The following is a 24033-nucleotide window of genomic DNA, read 5'->3' as shown; positions in this document are numbered from 1 at the left end:
AATACTCATGACTGACCAGCTAACATGATAAAATCAAATATATGAAAGATTGTGACAGACAAAATAAATCTACTTAATACTAAATAATAAATAGTAAAACCTTTTATATCATCCCCTTGGTGCAAAAAGGTACCATGTGACATTGAAAAAAGAAGGCACATGGTACCTTTATGCACCAATTGGGCGATATAAAGTTAATAATAATTATATGACCAATTATAAGAATGTTTATATAAATTGACATATACATGTGTATGCTATATTTATTTGAAGGGTAAAAATAGTAAAGTTTGTTATCCTTTAACAGTTTTAAGAAAACTGTTTCCAAAGTGTAAAGCGTATTAAATAAAAATAGTAAAGTCTTGCCAACAAAATATGCATTTCAATTAAATATTTGGTACAACCTATTATCAGATAACAACTGGAAAACCAGAAAGACTAATTAGAGATCATAAAAAACCTATAACAAAACATGCAGCTTTGTCCTGGTTTAAAGGTGGTATTTTTTCCCATATAAAAGTGTGCAAGAGGGTAACATTGGTTTAAAGGTGGTATTTTATCCCATACAAAAGTGGGAAAGAGGGTAACATTGGTTTAAAGGTGGTATTTTATCCCATACAAAAGTGGGCAAGAGGGTAACACTGGTTTAAAGGTGGTATTTTATCCCATACAAAAGTGGGCAAGAGGGTAACACTGGTTTAAAGGTGGTATTTTATCCCATAAAAAGGTGGGCAAGAGGGTAACACTGGTTTAAAGGTGGTATTTTATCCCATACAAAAGTGGGCAAGAGGGTAACATTGGTTTAAAGGTGGTATTTTATCCCATACAAAAGTGGGCAAGAGGGTAACATTGGTTTAAAGGTGGTATTTTATCCCATACAAAAGTGGGCAAGAGGGTAACACTGGTTTAAAGGTGGTATTTTATTCTATTCAAAAGTGGGCAAGAGGGTAACACTGGTTTCAAGGTGGTATTTTATTGTATAGAAAAGTGGGCAAGAGGGTAACACTGGTTTAAAGGTGGTATTTTATCCCATACAAAAGTGGGCAAGAGGGTAACACTGGTTTAAAGGTGGGGTTTTCCCCATACAAAAGTGGGCAAGATGGTAACAACATATTTTTTTCAATTGCAGAATATTTTTTACATTTTTCACAACAGGTACAGAAAACAGTTCAATGAATTTGACATTTTAGATTGATATGCATATGGGTTTCTTGCATTTGAAAATAAGGTCTTAAACAATGCCAGGTTATATTTAACAATCACAGAACTGCACACTGGAAAAACTGGGCTACATGCATGTGTGTAAAGTGTCGTTTTCACAGGCTAATCAGGAACGACACATTCTGCGTTAATGGAATTTTTCATTGAAAGGAAGTCTCTTGTTAACAAGAGTCCAGTCTAGACAGTAAGCATTGTCCCTGATTAGCTTGTACCGACAGTTTAATCATGTGATGTTTTCCCTAGCATTCCCATTCCCAGGAATGTAAATAAACAATCCAACATAAAATGTATTGCTGATATAAAACATATATTATCATTCACACATCACATTTCTAGAAATATTTAAATAACAAATATTTTTCTTTATAAAGTACACCCAAAATAACAAATACATGTAGAATAACAAGTTACATAAAAAACATAATCAAATCAAGCTAATCTTTAACAATCACAGAACTGCACACTGGAAAAACTGGGCTACATGCACGTGTGTAAAGTGTCATCTGCGCAGACTAATCAGGAACGACACATTCTGCGTTTATGGAATTTTTCATTGAAAGGAAGTCTCTTGTCAACAAAAATTCAGTCTAGACAGAAAGCATCGTCCCTGATTAGCTTGTGCTGACACTTTACTCACATGCGATGTTTTCCCTAACTGGAATGTAAATGAAAAATCCAACATAAACTGTATTGCTAATATAAAACATAAATTATCATTCACACAACAAATGTATAGAAATATTTTAATAACAAATATTGTTCTTTATAAAGAACACCTAAAATAACAAATGTAGAATAAAAGAAAAGACAGTCATAATCTAATCATTTACTTTTTAAAGCGCATTATTACATAAAACAAAAACGACATGACATTGAATATTCATATTAATAAATTATTCACATTGGCCAAAACAAAACAGTATCAACTAAACCATTGAAAACTCACATTGTCGTGACTCAAAATGGCCAGCATTTGTAAATGTGGCAATAACAAGCTGGATTACTAAACAAGGCTTATGACATCTTATGACAACATTAAAGAAGGCTTAATATTGCTTAAAATTGATGATTTCTCTATCTATTTATTGATCATATCTCTATTTATTTATCTAATAATTGTTGCATTGCACCAACAATGACTCAATTAATGAATGCTAACAATTATGTTAATTAATACTGCTTACTTGATTGTCAACTGTTATCATATCACAACAAACAAAGAATATACAACAATATAATAAAATGTAACAAATATATCTCCAACATGCTAATAACAAAGTATATTTGAGCCGTGTTCTGAGAAAACTGGGCTTAATGCATGTGCGTAAAGTGTCGTCCCAGATTAGCCTGTGCAGTAGGCACAGGCTAATCAGGGACGACACTTTTTGCCTAAACTTGATTTTTGGTAAGCAAGGACTTCCTTGAAACTAAAAATGCCATAAAAGTGGAGTGTCGTACCTGATTAGCCTGTGCAGACTACACAGGCTAATCTGGGATGACACTTTACGCACATGCATTATGCCCAGTTTTCTCAGAACACGACTCATTTTAACACACCTTCACCAAAGTCATTTGACCTGCATCATACGATGGGTCGTATGCAATATGCAGTGTAGCAAACCTGTCTGCTTGTAAGACCACAAAACCTTTACTACATAGCGGACATTGTAGCTCCTGACCAGGCTTTGCAAAGTATATGGCATTTTAGACCCATTTTAACATGACAGGGATCATTTTATTGTTTATACAATCAAATGTTATTTCAAGAAGCACGTCTGAATGTGTCAACCCAATTCCGGGTAGCGTTGAGGTAGAACATCGGACCCTGGGGCTCATAGTCTTCATAAGATCGAGACAGAAAGGATTTCCTTATTGCAGGCTCAATTTGAGTGCCCTCGTGCCATTCATTGAAAGACGTTATAGAAATTATATCTGGATGAACGGCCAAAGCATTCTGTACTGACTCGCTGTAGTACTTTCCTCCTAGTCTTTTCCTAGTATTCATCGCATTCCATGGTCGGATTTCCGTATCAATATATCCAGGTCCAACACTGGGTATGAAGAGTAACCCGTGGCTTTCTGCCCATTTTTTCACTTGAAGCCAATTTGTCCACGTGCTGCCATATGTGAAACCATTTGTAGCAAAATATGTATAAACCCCGTCAAAACCTGAGGCAATGACATGATTGAGGTGCTTATTTTCAACCAGCAATCCTATAAATATAGCATCAAATTCTGTACCCCTTACACTAAGTGATCCACCTTCAGTAAAAATGTTCTTCCATTTATCAGCACCTATGAGATACGAGTCATAAATGTAAATCAGTGGAAGGTTGACTTTGTTTTTGTGACTGGTTCTGTAAAACGCTGGATGGCTGCCATACTTGCTAATTATGTATTTTAACTGCTCTCGCATCGTAATATCATCACGTTCTTTAAATGGCTCGACATGCAGGGCAACCTAGAATAATAGAATGTACTGGTGTACTCATACAATGACATATTTTCTGAAACTTTCAAAGGAAACATAAACATGTCCAAAGTAATGACAATTGCAAACGTGTACTCTTTTTAGCACTTTTGCCAACACTGAAAACATACTTTTAAGCTTAAAAACAGCATTTGCTAATAAACACTATTACATAGTAAGGGAGGCAAATCTCACACTTTGTTTTCAAATGAATTCTTCATTAATATTTTTTACTTAAAAGATTCAGACTTTTTTATCAAGTTTCACCAAGGAATTGAGTTTTACATGTGGCAATACTGGGGGAATAGCAGGAATAAATTATCAAAGTATGTTGATAAATAATTTCTTTGGAAAACTGTATACCGGTATGAAATGCCTTACAATAATATGTACAAGGAAACCGCAATATATACTGAACAAAAAGAGTGTGAAATAAGATGGTTTTATTTTCAAACTGCAGTCCATAGAAACAAAGTCCATACATGGAATAAGACAATAATTATTTAATCTGATGATCTTTTTCAGAAAATATACATTCAGGATTTCATTCCTTAAATTGCTGAAATCTACAGATCATACAGAAATTTTAACGCAAGTTGTGTTTGTTTTGACTATCACAATGTTAAACTTAATACAGAATGTGTACCTTGAGACTGTATTTTTGTGCGGCGTCCAAGAGAAGGGGAACGAGACTGTCTGGTTCCAAGCCCTCATTGTCAGCATCTCCAGATGGATACCAGGACACCACCACAACACCTGAACAGGAGTATGGCAACCCATAACATTCAATAATCAATATTGAGATAGTTAAATGTCTATAGCATCAATGATATTCCTGCAAGTGTGTGTGTTACGTTGATGTCAGTATTGTTATAATCTATATGTATCAGAAGTTATTAAACAAGAGTACCGCAACGCTCGGCTGCGGGTGCAGTTTTGAATAAATGAAAGCTTGTCAGATTTTTGTTAGATTTTTTTAGAGGTCACAGTGACCTTGACCTTTGACCTAGAGACCCCAAAATGGGTGTGGCATTCAGAACTTTTCATGGTGCAGCTACATATGAAGTTTCAATGTTGTAGGTGGAAGCACTTTCATTTTAGAACCAATGTTCAAAAGGGTTAAAATAGGTTAACAAAATGTTAAGGTTTTAGGACACGACGAGCTGGCTATGACAATACCTCTCCGAAAACAGCTATAAATCAAACCAACCTAAGCAACAGTCCTGTTGTACTAAACTAGTCAGGTATCCTTACCTCAAATACCAAGGTGTTTCCTTAGTCATTTATTTGCTATTAAAATGTCTAAAGCAGTTTATGCCATTCAATATCAATATTGAAGAAAAACGGGGTCACATCCTGGTCTTACATTTAGTATTCAGGAATATTTAAAGCTTTATCTAATCACAGACTTTCAACATTGACAGAACTATGTTCTTGAATACATGAATTGCGTTTTGGTCCAGAAGCTGCTTATTTATATTTTAGCTAGCAAACTCAATGGAACAAAATAACTATAGTGCCTGTCCTCTAAATGCACTTGCACAAAACTTCCTGAGTGAATATATTTTAATCCAACTCAAGTTGTGAAAATTATACATATATTGATGTAAATGTATAAATTTACAGTCATATAAACCTAGGAAATAATCTGAGTATAATCAGATTTTATGCTCACAAGTGTCAGACAAAGCTTTTGTGTGGGTATTCAATCTTAAAAAGAGCTACAGCTTCTATGAATCAACATTGATACACTTACCAATTCCTGCATATCTCAACATCTGCATATGAATGTCAACAACTTCTGGATCCTTAGAGCTGTAAGCCCCAAGCAAGGGGTAGTAATTTGCTCCAACATTATCTGGCGGACTATGCATGCCTTTGGGCCACTTGAGGGCTTCTTGTTTGTTCCAGTGCTCGATAATGGCATGATTCCAGTGCAGAAATTTCCCATCATGCTCAGGATTGCCATACCATGGGTAGTAAAAGACATGAACATTGTAATTTGGCTCCGCTGATGTATTTAAGTCAATATTAAATCCAAATCTATTAACGATAGATTTTTTCTTCTGTGCTTCCTGGTCATTCATTTTATTAATTGGAGCTTTTATAGTTGTTGCTGCAGTATCTGTTTTTTTAAACATATCATTTGCTTTTTCAGTATCATTCTCTGTACTTACAATACTTGGAAATATAATTTTAGGATTTTTCAGGTATTTTATATTACCCCTATTACCCAATACTTTTGAAAGACTCCCAATATCCTCTGTATGGTCATTATGTTTTGTTAACCGATATACTCCCAAAACAGCACAAAAACTAAGAAAAATCAAAACTGAATATTTTAAAATAAATATTCTTGAGCGCTTAACACGTACCATAGTCCTTATAATAAGTGCTTCTTTGTTTTCTGTAAAATTTACCTGTTAGGTTTCCCTTGCAGGTGGTTCAATGTTAATTATAAATTATGACTCATATTTGTTAGTGGTTTCATAGAATTCAGTCTACACAAACAATATTTTCTTCCTTAAAAATAAAGTGTTCACATCTTCTGCAACTTCCAGGCCTCACACATTTTCTGATTGAGAATGCAATGTGTCGTCAAACGTGGGTGATTGACATGAACGCTATAACAAACAAATGAAATTGTAAATATACAAGCAAATATTATTTTATACAATATATATATCACTATGGAAATGTTAAAGAAGCAACTTGAGCTGAAATGATAAGACAAGAATCACCAACACAAAACTCTAGACTTAATGGTGGTTATTTATAAAATATAACAATAGGGGAAATCCGGGGAAATTCGGACGAACGTATAAATACGGACACTTCGAATACAATGACGTTGAAGTAAAAAATAAACCATTGTATAATGTTTAAACTTTTCGCTCATGAATCTTTGGGTTCCATGCGCCAGCGTCGGTAGCAACCTGATGACGTCACTGTTACTAGGTAAAAAATACACATGTGTGAAGTACCTGCGCGTTCTTCCTTTTCTGTTTGAAGACAAAAGATTAAAAGTGGGAGAATTCAAACACCGGTACTTAAAACTATTTTTCTTACATTTCCACGTTTAATATATTTTATTTATCTTTTAAAGTTTAAACGTTTACAGTTAAATGTGTTTATATGCAGAACCTTACATTTCCATGTTCTTATTCGATTTAATATGAAAAAAATGAACACATAAAGTGTCCGTAATTCACAGAAAAATTTTATTGCATGATAGGGATAATATGGACAGCATTGTTTGTCTTTTCAAATCAACTGATGATGGGCATGCAATTGCTTGATATCACATTATAGTTGATCGAAACTGCAAATTTAGTATACATTGCTTTAAATCTATCAAAATGTATTTGATGTTGTCACTTTATTTTTAAGGCCGGTCTTTCAATTGATATTTCAGAAATGCCTAAAAAGTATGTCCATACAAAGAGAGGCAACACTATGAGGTATAGTGTTTCCGATCTTCAGAAAGCTGTTGATGGCATAAGGAAGGCCAGTGAAACGTTTCCGGTGCCCAAATCTACCATAGCGGACCATAGCGAAACTGTATCCGTAACTCAAGGGAGGCCACCAGCATTAGACCCAGCCCTAGAAATGAAAATTGTAAATGCTGGGAAAAGATCGGCACAGCTTGGCATTGGTCTCAGTCGAAAACAGATCATACTAAGGGCTAATGTCCTCTGTCAGCGGACAAAGATCCAATCAAGTTATAGTAAATTCCACGCAGGGAAGGACTGGTGGAAGGGTGTGTGTAACCGGCACAAAGAGCTAGAGGTGAGGACACCTGAGAAGTTAGCATCAACAAGATCAAGAATGATGAATAATGAAGTTATCTGAAAGTACTTCGATGATCTTGAAAATTAAGGTTGTTTTGGATCTAAACTTATCTGAACATCCAGAAAGAATATGGAACGCCGACGAAACCGGGTTCAAGTTCCAGCATACACCAGTGAGGATTGTAGCGGAGAAAGGACAGAAAAGAGTGATCAGCAAGACCTCCAATCTATCTACAATGTACTAACATTACAGCTATGGCCTGCGTTAATGGTACAGGTCAAGTCATGCTGCCCCTTCTTATAGCAAAAGGAAAAACCCAGAGATGCCTGCACTCTTTCAATACAACTGCTAGCTAAAGAAACTTCAGCGTACAGTTTATATAGTATTGACATACCTGTACCCATAAAGTCGCGCCAGTCAAAAATCATAAAAAGCGACATTTAAAGTTATGGTAGCCAGAACTATACAACTGCTGGCCCCCGTGACACTGTTTGGACCTATCAAAAGAATGGTTGGATGACAGACAGCCTTGGTGAAACCTGGTTCAAAAACGTTTTCCTTAGGAAATGTGGACCAGAACGTCCTCAATTTCTGATTATCGATTGGCATTCCAGCCACGAGTCACTATCAATCATTGAAAGGGCCATTGCGGAAAAATCATGCACCTCACATTTCCTCCCCATTGCAAGCATTATCTCAAGCCTCTGGACAGATCAGTTTTCAGGCCTCTCAAGCAATGAATCATATTTTCTTCATGCAAGAAAAAGCCCTTCACCAGGTCAACAAGTGGTCTTTTCCGGCGCTGTTGAAAGCTGCATGGGAAGGAAGTGTCACCGTGTCCAACATCATTTGGTGGGTTTCGAGCATGTGATATACCCCTGAACAGAGATGCTGTACCAATCACAGCATTTGACCCAAGTAAGCCGACTGATGTCAGCATTGACCAACAAAACCTCCAAACTCCAAGTCAGACGGCTTCTCATTCAATTCATGCTGAGCCCACGTCTTCCACATCTCAAAGTTCATTGATTGGAAGTCAGGCACAGCCCATTGCTCAAAGTGAAGAAACTTTGATAGCAACCCCATTGAGCTCTGAGCCTGACATAAGTGATCCTGATCAACTGCTTGATCTGATATCAAGTCATTCATTTGTGCAAGAATTGGGCTACCTCGAGCATGATAATGAGTGGATATCGGTGAGCAACTCATCTGTGGATACTTCGTATCAAGAGGAAGTCGTTGATCAGTTATTCACCCCGAAACATGAAGTAAGTCGGCCAGCAACATCAGGGAAGAAGTTAGTCCAAATAAACGGACTCCCAGAGCCTTTGATAATTTTTGCAATGGCGGCAACCCATTGGGTTATAAAGCTGAGAGTTGAATTATTGCAACTAGGAAGAAGTCAACCGGTCATAAACTGCTTACAAGTCTTCAAATATTAGAAGAAAATAAATAGCAGCTGGCTAAGAAGACCGAGAAAGAGTTAAAGGCCAAAATGAGAAAGGCTTCAAAAGAAAATAAGACAGCTGCTAAGCACAAATACAAGCACCAAAAGCCTCTATCAAATCTGCAAAGCAGGGCTCAACATTAACCGAAAAACCAACTTGCCCTGCCGGGCAAGTACTTATCAAATCTACTTGCCCTGAACGTAATCCCGCTTGCCCAAACATGAAATATCACATTAACTGTAAACCTCATATTTTTAAATAAAGATCAAAATAATACACCAAAAAACCTTTTTTGTTTTTGAACATTTAACAAAATGATTACTGCAATTAAAGTCTAATGAAAGTCTAAATTACATGCTCTTTGTTATTTTTTGCACTTGCCCGGGCAGACAACTAGATTATAAAATAACTTGCCCGGACCCAACTTTTACTTGCCAGGGGCAATAGGACAACCGTTTATGTTGAGCGCTGCAAAGGAACACACAGAGGACATCAATGTTATAAAAACATGTTATAACTCACCCGTCATTTTTCGTATGATAGAAGTACAATAGCTATTTCTGTTAGTTTTAGTGAATAGCGTCAACATTAGAAACATTTAGTGTAAAAGAACAGATTTCATAATGTATCATAATTTCTTAACTTCACCTTGTATTGTTAAATTCATTAGCAAGTTAACGAAACAAACATGAAATTATGAATAGTATTTTATTGTTTTTGACATGAACAAAAATGAAACCTGTTGAATTCCAAGATGTTAAGAGGATAATGGAACTTTTTTGTTCTTTTTTAAAAAGATTTATTTGTCTGTATTTTCCCTTTATAAATTATGTATGTCCGTATTTTTTTCATTCTCTTTCCCGCTAATGTCCGTAATATCCCCATTGCATATAGGTTATTGTCTGTGCGATCTTCGTCTATTTTCCGCTGTTACTATCACATAATGTAACGTTTAAGTCTGAGGTACAGTATTTAGCTAGGCTACTCGAAAATATCGAAGTCATAAAACTACACAAAACCGTTTACGACCTATGCTTCTTTACAGATTGCAAAAATCGTCGGAATTCCTCTAATAATAATATGCTGCAATACGTTATTTCAATGCCTTTAGTACATGATTAAAAATTACAAAATCCTTCCACTTAAACATCACAGGACAAGCAATCCTTGAATGCCACAAAATATAAAAATATCAACAGAACTCTTCAAATTAAAGTTTTGCGATTGTAAACTGACTTTAAAATTTCCAGGGTTTTTAATCGTTAAAAAATGCATATCAAGGATATTTTAGAGCCACAGGGAAAAGTTTCGATTTCTTTCTATATACTATATATACTAAATATAAATAGTATATATAAAAAAAATCGAAACTTTTCCCTGTGTTTAGATCATGCTATAGTATATGTTCAGTATTACTGATTTCTCGCAAATATCATAACTACAACAAAAATGAGCGAATCTGAAACAATTTATTAAACAAAATGTAAAAAGGTCCGTTTAAAAACCTAAGCCAATACGTCTAGCCTCTACTGGCTCTAGGAATGATTTTAAACTTCACAAGTATAAAAGAAAAAATGATCCGAAACGCCGAACTTCATGAACTTATACAACAACGCAAATGTAAATAAAATAATCATAGCATCAAATTGTCTTTATTTATACAAGATATTACTTGACCTAATTCTTAGCGTGACGATGTTAGGCCCGGAAGGATACAATACGCTTGTTTACAACCTGCCGGGCAAAACGAAAGTTGAAATATCTGTCAGCAACTTCCTTGTATGGCTCCCAATTTTTATTCAAAGTCGGAAACCAATATAATACTAGTTCGTCTCCATAATGTTTCGTACTTTTATAATATTTTGTTCCGAGGCATTTCGACCCAATATAATTATAATTTTACATATATATAACGATAACTTTTTTACGCAATTATCTTAATTCATATTGATTTATTATGACTTGATTATTATTGTTTAATTCGATTAGTTTCGGTGAGATAATTATAAGCTCAGTAATGATCTGTGTAATATACGAAATAAATACGAAATTGTGTTTGTTGATTTCGGTGTGACATGAGTATGGTGGTAAAGAGTGACATAATCTGTCGCATGTATTTGGATCATAGACGTATAATGTATTTTATAGGTCTATGATATGGATATTCTTCATGCATAAACATTTGTCAAGAAAACTTACTGATACTGAAAGACTGGTGTAATTAACGGAAAATTTACCGAATTTTAAAGCGGGTATGCACGATTTTGTCAAATATTTATGAATTAATATAAAATGTGTAAAAAACATATTTCAATATAAATTAAAATAGAAGTTATGAAGAACATGTGTCGAAAATGCGAAATAAGCATGATATTTCATTCTGAAATCGAACATGTCGGTACAGTCGAATTCGCAAGCACGTATATAATCATGCATGCACGATGTGAATCTAAATTAAGTTGTACGTATCATTTTAATTTCCTGCAACGATATCTATTCATACGACACACGAACACTAACTCCGATCCTAATAAAAAAGACTAATGCTTCGGTTATTGTAGGAAAATATGTACGAAATATCTTCGTCACAATCGGCACGGGGCGCTATATAATTGTCTTTGCTGCATTATATGAAATTCGTCTTTAATGTATAATTTTTCTTGCCTATTTTGTGTTATTGTAACATATTTTTATCAATATATTATAATTTAACACATATAAAAATCGTGCATATCCGCTTTAACATAGATTCTCATAGATTTTTATTGAGGTGAAAAAATAAATTATTACAATTTTATGAAATCGAATTCACTTTAACCTATCAACTTATTTATTCTACTTAACTGCATATAATAAAAACTGGATTCGAACTCATTATAGTGTTTACCCTACATTCGATGTTTTGAATTATGTTATTCGACCGCAAATTGAGATAAAAAAAAATCATTCACAACTTCAAAAAGAGATCCAATAACTAGTTGAGTGTATATGTACTAGCTGATCATTGATCTAACGAAAATCAATTATTTAACAGTTAATTTATCTCTGCATAAAATGGTGAGCATGTAATTGATACTGCTAATTGCCATCAAGTGTCATTCAAATCTTATGGTGTACCGAGAGTTTCAATTCTTAGTACGGTATTTGTTTGATTTCTCGTGTGTGTGCTGAGCGGATGAACCAAACATTAACGACATACACTTAAATCGTATTTCCGATCAAAGAAATGGATGTTTTCGGGGTATTGTTACATATGGTTGTGTTTCTTTAATAGCACATGATCCACGTTCGCACAAAAACGTTTACGGATGCGCAACACAAGTGGTGAACTAGCATGTCACTATATGCATATATTTAATGAACCCATCATATTTGATGACAAAACAAAAAAAAACTGATGGATACACAAATATTGTGTGCGTCTTCAATGCATGGGTTGATTAAAGACATGAGAGCAATAATTAAAATGAGGCATATCTCTTTGAAAGATTAACGGACGCGAACACCTTGACTCGTCATAGTTTTGTCATAGAGACAATAATTAAGTTCCTCAGATTTTGCACAAAACCGAACAAAATATTAAAAGGTAGCATTTGTTAAAACAAAGCTCGAACTTATTGAAAAATGGCCTGACAGGTCGAATACCAATCACTCCCTGCAATATCATTTAGCAGAACTCATCACTCATGATGGGTGATGCGTATAGAGTTTCAATATTTTTGAGCATTTGTACCGGAAACCTAATTCGGAAACGCAAAATTCATGAAACAAAACATTATATTATTAATCAAAAGGCAATGCCTTCCCGAAACTCAATGAAGAGGTACAGCCTGAGAATATCCGAATGTCTACGCTTTATCAGAAAATTAATCAAACTGCAATTGCTCCCCGTAAAATAATTGTAATGTAACGAGCTGACAATATGCAAATGTCAAGCCTTTTGGGATGAAGAGCATGCATAAAAATTAAAAAGGAATACCGTAATAAGTGTCTTATATCTGACGCGGCAACGGATTTCATATGGGGCGGGGACGAATGGGCGGTTGGAAGGAAAGATAGACGTGACAGTGCAGCGACGCCTATCTAAGGTGATCATTATACAAATGAAGAGGAAACAGTGCAGATAAATTCTTGATAACGCAGCTGATAAAAAAGATCAGATGTGAAGATAAGTAAATACACTGAGTTGATTACCCCAAGGATGAGTTAAGCATTCTATAAAATTGGCATTAAACACAGCATTGCATTTTAAGATGTAACACGAATCCGCGCGACTCATTGCTTAAATGGGCAAACAGTTTCAATCAGCATCAAAATGCTCCAGTAACAAACGGCGTGTCCAGGGCTATACTGCTCCTACTATATTATCTTTTTGACTGGAACCAGTTAACCAACTATTGTAATTTTACTATAATGATATGTAAATTAAATTATAAATATTCACATGATTAAATTTTTAACATAAACATAAACCTTTTCAAATAAACGTAAACGGTCTTAATTTTTATCATCATAACAGTTAAGTAGAGGCCTTCGCATCCATTTGAGATGCGAAGTGCAAACTTGTATGTTGAGAACAAAACTCGAAATAACAAATATAATATTAACAATAATATTTAAGGTGCTAAGGGCGAGAAAAGTGTTCGACCAATCCGGGACACTAAGCCGGGACCGTTCCATCAGGGCGAGGGCTGTCCCAGCTTCGCTAACAGGGTCGCCACACAACTTTCTCCATACCGTGGCCAAGTTCACATGAGATCCACCCCAACTCAAATGTGTTATTGTGTTATAGTCCAGGAATTATCGGTGTTTAATAATTACCACTGGCGTCTTAGAGAGAGTCCCGGTCCCACGATGGGCGCAAACCATTATACAGGTCGTTACAGGTCGAGGGTGTGTGTATTCCGAAGTTTATGAGGACCTTCCGCGCCTGTTGCTTCATTATTTGCGCACCCGTTGTGTGTCCGAGCATCCGTAATAATAATAATGATAATAATAATAATAATATATAATAATAGTAATAATAATAATAATAATAATAATAATAATAATAATAATAATAATAATAATAATAATAATAATAATAATAATAACAACAACAACAACAATAATAATAAGTATAATAATAATAATTATTATAATAATAATAATAATTATTATTATTATTATTATTATTATTATTATTATTATTATTATTATTATTATTATTATTATTATTATTATTATAGTTGTAGCAAATATATGGACAATGAAGACAAGTCATACGAGCAATATGCAAAAACGCTCGTGCGCGCAAATGCACGCACACACATTATGTACTGTACTGAATGTAATGTAACGTAACGTAATATAATATAATTAACTTTATATAAACACTAGAAAGTTGGGGTTTATTTTGAATTAAAGCTACAATATTCAGCTATTACAAGAATTGCGACACCTTAAGGGATTTGCGGGATGAATGAGTGGGGAGATTAAATCTAATTGAAACCCGATTCTTTCTGTGCATTTGATAATGGTAACCATAATACTCGCAGAGATTTTCATGAACATATGTCACTATTTTAATTAATTCAGCTATTTTTTTTATGAAAGATGGTCAGTTTTGATGTGATCTAGTGGCGAGTAGGGATATAAAGAAAGTGAAACTCCAGTTGCATCAGCAGAAGAACGTTCTTATCACCTCAATGTTCTTTATTTGAGGCAAGTGACCAATATATAATGCAAAGAAGAAAGACTTTCTTCCATTGTTTTGGTCTTTCTCCAGTTGTACGCTCCAAATATTACCAATATAAAAAGTAGCTTAATATTTCATAGCGTCAACAAGTTGGATTAGCTGCCATTCAGGTAAATTTAATGTGTTTTTGAAGTTTATTCATGGCTTTCCAATTAATTGGTAACCAACAACGTCTGTAAAGTTTTGCGCACGAAATCTGTGCGCAAAACTTCGATTGTGTTTATGCATTTGGGAACAGAGTACCCGAATGATATTAGTTCCTGTCCGTTCTGGACACCTAACCACGTTGCCACACAACTTTCCCCCAACCGCGACCAAAGTTCATGCCTTGAAAAAAGTGTGTGTGTATGTCAGAGTTTATTAACAGGTCATCGCTTTGAAAAAAGGAATTGTGGGCGAAATTTAATTAGGTACGATATGCTCCAGGTTGAATCGGGAATTATTTTTTTTAGTTGTGACACGTATTTTGATTGGTTTATCTGTTTGGTATTAACCAATCGTGTTTGTCTTTACATTTCGACGACAAAATATCATCCGCCATTTTCTCCCACGCCGAAGAATGTAAAAAAAAACAACGAATAAATCTTTAAAAAGTTTATTTCCTTTGCAGTTTGTTGCACTCCTTGATCAAAACACAAAATGGAAGCCGTGCGAGCTTTCAATAATGAGGTAATTTGAATGTATGGCAGTAACATAAATGGTTTATTTTGAAGGCTGCTTTTAAAAATGTACGACCCCTTAAATTTAACTTTAGTTGGAACATCAAATAACCTGTGGTGCTGATCGTCAGCATTTTTGGTTAACGCCTGGGTTGTACGATTTTTTAATTCACAAGATATTTATTGGCGTAGGTGGGTTTAACTGCTTAGTTTATACGCAGCTTTGGGGGAATTAATGGGAAACTATGTCTAGGGGAAAGGGTTGTCTATATAAACGTACTACACATGCTCCCTTCCAAAACACAATCGCAGTTTTGCACACAGATTTCGTGCGCATCACTATACAGACATTGTTGGTTACCAATTAAGGAAAGCCATGAATAAACTTCAAAAACTTTAAAGCGCTAAAAAGACGGATTTCTACCTTGTAACCACCAGATATATTGTAATTGGCGTAGATAAAATATGTTTCTTATTTATACTTAAATTTTAATACTATGCCAAATAAGTTGTGTGGCTTTAAGACTTTAAGTGCAGCAGTAATAATTGTAATAAGTCTTTATATAAACCGGTTTGGACCTGTGTCTATTTAAAGAGGGGTGTAAGGTCTTTTTTCCCCCTTGGACATTTCTCCCCCTAGTCTTTTCACCTCCTAATACCCTAGTCTTTTCTCCTCCCAGCATATTTCATACTGGGGGATTAATCTGCTACTTTTAACACCTCGATTGATATACTTGATAAGTCACTGATTGAATTATCAATGTTATTTATATCAGTGATCAATCAAGCTCATCAATAGAAAAGGGAGGTTTATCATTCCTTCATTTTCATTATTTGACAATGAAATAGACTGAGTGTGTTAATGTCATTTCAACATTATAATGTTAAATTTATTTAAACCTGTCTTTATTTGAAATTTAGTTTTTTATGTTGGATCTTAACATTTTTAACCAGGTTTTCCGAAGGAAACAACTGGTTATTAGATTGGCGAATGCGGGCGGGCTGGCGGGCGGGCGGAACAAGCTTGTCCTGGCCATAACTATGTCGTTCATTGTCAGATTTTAAATCATTTGGCACATTTGTTCACCATCATTGGACGGTGTGTCGCGCGAAATAATTACGTCGATATCTCCAAGGTCAAGGTCACACTTTGAGTTCAAAGGTCAAAAATGGCCATAAATGAGCTTGTCCTGGCCATAACTATGTCATTCATTGTGAGATTTTAAAATCATTTGGCACATTTGTTCACCATCATGGGACGGTGTGTCGCACGAAAGAATCACGTCAATATCTCCAATGTCAAGGTCGCCACAACTAAAAATAGATTTTTTTTAAAAACAAACTTACAAAGGGGGTTAATTTTGTTTGTTCATTTCAAAAGTTCAGTTTGACTTTTCTCCCTTTATAAGATTTTTTTTCACAATGAAAACCTGGTTTTGTGACAATTTTGTCCCTTGTATTAGACTTGTTAGCCAATACTTAAAAATTATTAACAATAAAGTAACTAAGAATTATATTTCAAAATAAATCAATACTTTAATTATCCCCCTGCCAGAGGCGGAGGGATATTGTTTAGGCGTTGTCCGTCCGGCTGTCCGTCCGCATGGCACTTTTGTGTCCGGAGCCATATCTTGGAAGTTCTTTGGTGGATTTCATTTAAACTTGGTATGAGTATATACCGGGTATATGCATAAGAGGATGATGTACGCCAAATGGCATTGTACACCATCTGTTAAAAACAGACTTATGGCCCTTTGTATCTTGAAAAAATGCTTTTTAGTGTCCGGAGCCATATCTTGGAAGTTCTTTGGCGGATTTTATTGAAACTTGGTATGAGTATATATATGCATTAGAGGATGATGCACGCCAAATGGCATTGTACACCATCTGTTAAAAACAGACTTATGGCCCTTTGTATCTTGAAAAAATGCTTTTTACTATAGGCACTTTTGTGTCCGGAGCCATATCTTGGAAGTGCTTTGGCGGATTTCATTTAAACTTGGTATGAGTATATATATGCATAAGAGGATGATGCACGCCAAATGGCATTGTACACCATCTGTTAAAAACAGACTTATGGCCCTTTGAATCTTGAAAAAATGCTTTTTACTATAGGCACTTTTGTGTCCGGAGCCATTATGTTCATCCGTCCAATTTGCACCCATCCTCAAACAAAGCATATGTTGCGGGGGATACCTTGGGCCTTTCAGGCCCTCTTATTTGAATAAAGTATGTGCATTTTTTTAAACATATTCTAAGCTACTTTTTATTATGCCAAAGTATTAATGTACAAAATGCAAAAAGTTACTAGATTATTCAAGTGAATTATTTTTATTAAGTTAAACTGCTAAAGATTTAGATCACACAATGAATGATAGAAATTGAAATAAATTGCTAAAATAAGTGTGTGATTTAAATATGTAGCAACCCAAATTTTGAATATTGATTATTAATTTTGAATTTAATTTAATTGAATTTAATATAAATATTTCCAAACTGTAAAATATAAATTTCAAAATGATCATGAAGCAATGAAAGTCAAATCAAAACTAACTTGTTTCATGACATTGGGACTAAAAATGTACCTCAGTCGTTAAAAGTTCTGGAAAATGTAGGCTGCTAAAGAAAGTAAACTAGAGCTAGGAAACTTTCATTTACAGAGTGCGCATCCCATATTTTAATTTGGACCCGTACTGTCTAAGGGTTTTCCCCAGGCCATTTAAGCGCCCCTTGCCGGGGCGCTTGAATTTCGAAATCAGAGTCCCCGAGGCGCTTGAAATTTTCCGATCAATGTATTTTTTTGTAAAAGAAAGTGGAGATTGTCCAAAAAAATCAAGGTTTCTCTATCAGTGTATCAATATTCCCTGTTTAAAAAGAGCACTCTGTACCTACTTTTACAAGTAATCGCCATAAACACCACATGGGCTAATGGATAATCCACTGATAAAAGAATAGCATGACGCGCGTATCGATTATTCTAGCAACATTACACAGTCATTTAAATGCTGACAAGGATGTATCTGGTAACTTTCCAGTCGTCAAACTGTGAAGTTTATCTTCCAATCGGTTACGCGAATGTTTATGAGGGCGGGGTTAACTATCGACCATTATTGTTGATTGACGTCGGGCATGAAGTAAGAGTTTATCGCAGCTTGATTAGCAAGAAGTTGTACCATTTACGTAATATAAAACCGGTAATTAGTACAGTACAGTACATTAAAGACGGTTTCGGGCATCATCATCACACCTTTTTACTGTAAACAAGTGTTACCGATGACTCATAATTAATACGAGAAATTAATCGCAAGTGGTAAACAATTAATTATTATAGCGAGTAAGTTGTGCAAATGACTCCCGGTTACAATTATGTGATAACAATTAAATTCCAGTACGTGTATATTTCATCATGTCCATTTACAGGGGTTTTTTTACTAAGAAAGTGACGCCGATATTGGGCGTCTTCCCCTACCAGAATTTTTCCCCTAAAAATACGATTTCCCCTCCAAAAATATAATTTTTCACCAAAATATAATATTTTACCCTCAAAGAAATGTTTTTTTTTCTTTTGGGAAGTCGACACTTATCCAATTTGTACCATGTACAACGATCTCGCTCTCTCTCTCTCTCTCTCCCGACGAACACTCAAATCTGGGAATCCCAGTGATTATATATATAGCTCTTAAATTACGTCATGGAAACTGGGCAACTAATCGTATTAATCATGTGACTATTTTACTGGATTCTGGTCTTGCGCGAGAAGGGTGTTTCGTCAATTAATTACCGGAAACCAGTCGAATTTTCATCCGGGTTATGTGAAAGCCAAGATATAAACGTTAAAACAGAAAAAAGTCTCACAATTGGCATTCATACACGAACAAAATAAAACGTTCGGACTCGGAAAATATTAATTGCGTTGACGCATTTTTTAAGAATGAATCATTAAAAACGGTAGTTCTGGCTACCATAACTTTAAATGTCGCTTTTTATGATTTTTGACTGGCGCGACTTAGTTATCGACCAACCCCATTAGGAAAGTCAACCAAAAATTCCCGAAAAGTTGACAGTTAATAAATACCGGTCCAAAACAGCTTTTAAATGCAGTTATTGTCCCAAATCAACCACTTGATCGGAAAGATTGACATTTTTACATTTAACTGATATAATCTTTCACAAAATACTATCTTAAACATTTAAAATTTATCTATTCTGCTTTTACATATCGAGAAAAACAGCGATATGACAGACTTACTTGAAATGCGAATCTCCCGAGATTTCACGGTCATATGACGTTATTTTTTATTTTTAGTAACATACCATAAGCTCAAGTGTTTTCAAATTAAGAATAACATTTCCCGGTATTTTAGATTATTCTCGCTTGTTTTGTAAACAAATTGTAGTGTAAATACAAACTCAAAGTAAATATTATTTAAAACTACCGGATTCACACTGAAATCAGTCTTATAATCCACCAGACGTAAGTTGTTAATCACAAATAATAGATTTCAGAAAACGAAAGTAATGTTTACAATTTCAGCAAATAATGTCAAGGTCGATCTGAAAGTATCGAAATGAATACTCGTCACGTGACAAAGCAACAATGGCGTCAAAATTGTGTATTTCAGACTGATGAGAGTTATTTTCGTATATTGTAAGATGCATTTGAAACATTTGAACCTTAAAATAATCCCCGATGCAGTATTTTATATTCATTCACCAATATATGTAGAAATGTATCCAAGAAAATGAGCTTTCTTTGATTTATAGCGTGACATAAATATGTTATGACTCTGGTTGACTTTCGATACGGGGTTAGCTTCAGCGTACAGGTCTGTCAATACTATGTAAACTGTACGCTGAAGTTTCTTTAGCTACAAAAACCGTTGAAACCCAGGAGGATTCGGAGGTACATGTAATCAACATCGATCAATACTGTCGGATTATTGTGAAAGTGAAAGTAGGCAATCGGCAGCTGCCGAAACTCTCCCTTCCAATACTGTAGCACATCTAGATCGTCAACCCATTCATCATGAAATTGAAGTCTTAATATTGACATCGTTCCCAAGCCCCAGTTGAAAACATTTCCCATTATTAGATGTACCCCTGCAACTTTATTTAGGACTTTGACTTTAATATCATACTTGTTCATGTGTTTAAAAAACAAAAAGGACAGAGACATGCCTCTTTTTCTAAAAAAAGACCTGAAGTCTGTAGGTGAGTTATAGGCATTGAAATGAACAGTTTTTATTTTTTCCCCAAATATGTCTCTTTTGCGCTCGATTTTCCCCTTTTACCCAGCGTCCAGCGTCTTCCCCTTTTTCTAAAAAACCCCCTGATTTATAGAACTGATTCCCCTCATTTTTCTGACATTAATTCGATACGTAATGCGCTTTAACAAATTTTCGTTGAATTAATTACGCACACTTGTAAACGTTTCGTCCGATAATCGATAGTAAGAAGACTGATCATGGCAACCGCCCGTTATCCTCGTGGACAACGTGAATTTCATGCATAATTCCGTCAAAACATTTATTCGACTCGTTAAGTGTTTAAACAAATTATCGTTGAATTTATATCGCAACGGTTAATATTTGTTGAAATCTCAAATGGGAATAATTAAATTTGTAATCCGAAACCCATTCCCGTAAGTCGATGTTAACGCGTTTTTAATCCGAAACACACTTCCGAATGTAAATGTTACCGCAACGTTAAATATTTTTGCTTCAAATTAGCAGTGCAAATTTATTTTGTGTGGAATCTTTTTCTCAAGTAAAAAGAGCGCGAAAATAATGCAGCATGTACAACGTCGCGTCATTTGCATACAAAAGCCTGTGTGTATTGAGCGTTTTAACAAGCACACAACAGGTCAGGGGATTGACGCATATTCAGAGGCAATATTTCATCAAATCTATAAATAGTCACTCAAAAAAATGGCAAGGTTTGTGTTAAAAAAAATAATTGAGAGCTTTTATGGTAAATATTTACCAGAAAGTGATTGATAAAAACGGAATAAACGGGATTATCGGGTAATAAATAGGAACTTGAAAAGTAGTAAGTATACAGTAATAGAGTCGGGTTGAAATGGATGTATTGCGCAATCGTTAGTCGGGATTTTACTATCTGTGCGGGAAAGTTTTAAAACAATTACACAATATAAAAAAATATATATGGTTCACGTCCAAGTGCATTAACAATAACATTGTGTGCATTAAGTGATGTTATTAAATGACTGGGGGATTTTTTTGAAGAGTCATAGCGCACCAAATGACATCTTTTGACGCTGTTTTTCTTTGAGTTATAACGCACCACAGAACGTGAATTGACACGTTAAATTATAAAAAAAATCAATGTCGGGAGGGGACATCCCTCCCAACCACCCCTAGCAGCCCCGGGGCGCCTGACAAAAATCCTGTGGAAAGCACTGCTGTCTGTCAGGAAAAGTAGTGGTAAAGAGTATATTCTCATACTAAAAAGCGCACATAGTGACAGCTTCTGGAATTCTTTGGCTAAAAAAACATGGCAATTCTGTGTCTTAGAAAAAAAAATGTGGAAAAATGATTCCCACTGGCTTGCTGATGGCTTAGGTTGGAAACAAAATAACTCCTCATCATCCATGATTTGTCAATAGACAATTTAGTAATAGTAACAAACAATAATTGTCAATGTGAATTTAGTCTTCGGCTTTTTATGCAATTGAGCTAAAATAAATGGGTTTAAACTAAAGTTCTTTTTTATTAAATTTGGTCATCGTGGACTTTGCAGTCAGCAAAGTTTGGGCCATCATGGATTTGCACTGTCCTTAGCTGCATTAAACAAAGCACAGGTGCTTGGTTGTTTTATCAAAATAACCCTATTTCTTTTATAAATATACGCATGATAGTTAAAACTAAACCAAGATAAAGTAAAAATGTCATGAAATACTTGGTTCCGGGAATGTTGACACGATACAGGTAAATGCGTTCAATTAGCGAGATCATGTGATCTGACGTAATCCCTTGCTACTGTGCTGGAACAACGCTCGCCAAGCGTTACACTTAGCGGTGCCTGTGTCGGCAATCAAGATACGCCCGAAGGCGTGGTTTCGATTCTATTGACAGGCGTTGTGTATTCCCGGGGATTTTGACAAATTTTGTAAATGCCGCAAAGCAAAAATTAAGGCGAAGTTTTTCGCTTTGAGGACGGAACACGGCGACGTTTTGAAACTTTAAGCGACTTTGTTGCCGAAGTCGCCCAGTTGCGAGAGCACTGGGCCCGTATTCACCAAACAATTCTTAGACTTTAGTCTAAGAATAAAGAAAATTCTTTAAATTAAAATATTCAATATTTCTTTAATTTTGAGTCAAACATGGTATTAACCACCTCTATCTACATCATTATTCTTATAGAACATTTTGTGAATTACATAATCACCAGTGGTAGCTTGTATATATGCAAACACTGAACGCATTTATCTTGGTTCTTAGTCTATTCTTTATTCTTAAGTCTAAGAATGTGTTGGTGAATACGGGCCCTGTTCCCAAAGAATCCCTAAGAATCACTGGCAAGCTAAAGTTTGTTTCACCATTTTGGGAATGGGGCACCAGGGCCAGTGCCATTCAGATCAATTCGGCACAAAAAACCCAGATGAAACAGAAGATGGTATGTGACCGACCGCTAAACCAGCACAGTAACCTAACTTCCATAGCTTAATAACATGAAGATAGTGTACTAGTAACTGAAATGGTCTTCAGTTACAATTTTTTCATGAAATGCTTATCCTGTGTATTGTTGTTTCAGTTGTCAAGTCTTTACGAATCCAAACCGCCCATCTCACGGGCGAAGATGGCAAATGTGACAAAATGTGCAATCAAAGCCATCAAGTTCTACAAGCATGTTGTGCAAAGTGTGGAAAAATTCATACAGAAGGTATTTGCAGCAGGGCATGGACACTTTACTGTTTTAGACCAATAGCCCACGGAAATTACAACATAAAACAAAGTCTTTATTGTATTATTGTTGATAGGCATTTTGGGAAATGAAACTACAACTGAATTGATCAGTATTTCTTCTTTGGATTTCTTAAATTTCCCGGAAGTATGCCACCCAGTCCTTATTTAAGCAAGGGTTGCATTGGAGGCATTCATTTGCCCCGTTATTTAAACACAAAGGTTTCATATTTACTGATTAACTTTTCACTGGTTGTCAGAGCTTGTGCAAATAATCCCCATTTAAGTCAGACAAATATGTAATGCCCCAATGTGACAATTTTGCATATAAATTTTTCAACAAATGTGTATTATATTAAACATAAGAGTTTGATCAAATATATGAAATGTAAATAATGGAAAGCTATTCTTTAGTGGTAACACAAATTATTTTGTGTAAAATATTACATAAAACAAAAGTTAAAATGGAAGAGTCTAACATGGAAGAGTCTTGCATGTTTTATCTTCCCTTTGTACACCATTGTGCTTTTTTGTTGCTGTAGTGCAAGCCAGAATACAAGGTTCCCGGTCTATATGTAATAGACTCTGTAGTGCGACAGTCAAGGCACCAGTTTGGACCTCAAAAGGACGTGTTTGCACAGAGGTTCACAAAGAACATCATCGCCACATTCCAGAACCTTTTGAAATGCCCAGCTGATGAGAGGGTAGGTATTGTCCCTATAAATAATATAGCAGGGGTTTTTCTGCTTATTTTAAGAAAAGGAGTCTGAACAAATTGGTAATT

At 35.2% G+C, this 24033-nt stretch overlaps 2 protein-coding genes and 1 long non-coding RNA gene across 8 annotated transcripts in view; 2 read left to right on the top strand and 1 right to left on the bottom strand.

Annotated features, from left to right (window-relative positions):
• The first annotated feature begins 349 nt into the window (after window positions 1–349).
• On the top strand, window positions 350–1095 carry LOC127853337 (uncharacterized). Of its 2 annotated transcripts, none has more exons than XR_008036575.1 (4): window positions 350–496; window positions 601–704; window positions 809–912; window positions 1017–1095. It is a non-coding gene; the product is annotated as an uncharacterized LOC127853337 (long non-coding RNA). The 2 variants fall into 2 exon arrangements; XR_008036574.1 differs by having other exon boundaries at window positions 757–912.
• On the bottom strand, window positions 967–10711 carry LOC127853336 (glycoprotein endo-alpha-1,2-mannosidase-like). Of its 5 annotated transcripts, XM_052387776.1 has the most exons (5): window positions 10437–10568; window positions 6112–6315; window positions 5448–5816; window positions 4338–4447; window positions 967–3682 (listed from the first exon to the last, which is right to left on the bottom strand). In XM_052387776.1, the coding sequence occupies exons 3-5, from the start codon at window positions 5776–5778 to the stop codon at window positions 2984–2986; spliced, it is 1140 nt and encodes a 379-aa protein (XP_052243736.1). In that variant the 5' UTR covers window positions 5779–5816; window positions 6112–6315; window positions 10437–10568; the 3' UTR covers window positions 967–2983. The 5 variants fall into 5 exon arrangements, with proteins under 5 accessions (XP_052243736.1, XP_052243733.1, XP_052243734.1 ...); XM_052387773.1 differs by lacking the exon at window positions 10437–10568 and adding an exon at window positions 10609–10711 and having other exon boundaries at window positions 5448–6315; XM_052387774.1 differs by lacking the exon at window positions 10437–10568 and adding an exon at window positions 10604–10702 and having other exon boundaries at window positions 5448–6315.
• A 4458-nt stretch (window positions 10712–15169) lies between these two features.
• Window positions 15170–24033, top strand: part of LOC127853089 (SR-related and CTD-associated factor 4-like) — a 40277-nt gene continuing 31413 nt past the window's right edge. Inside the window, exons 1-3 of the mRNA XM_052387286.1 lie at window positions 15170–15337; window positions 23101–23229; window positions 23792–23953. Coding sequence (XP_052243246.1) covers window positions 15308–15337; window positions 23101–23229; window positions 23792–23953 — 321 coding nt within the window. The 5' untranslated portion in view covers window positions 15170–15307. The remainder of the gene's footprint in view (window positions 15338–23100; window positions 23230–23791; window positions 23954–24033) is intronic.

Source organism: Dreissena polymorpha, chromosome 12, assembly GCF_020536995.1.
Source record: "Dreissena polymorpha isolate Duluth1 chromosome 12, UMN_Dpol_1.0, whole genome shotgun sequence".
Taxonomy (NCBI): Eukaryota; Metazoa; Mollusca; class Bivalvia; order Myida; family Dreissenidae; genus Dreissena; species Dreissena polymorpha.
Note: the sequence above shows the minus strand (reverse complement) of the source record. Positions and strands in the feature narration are given on the sequence as shown.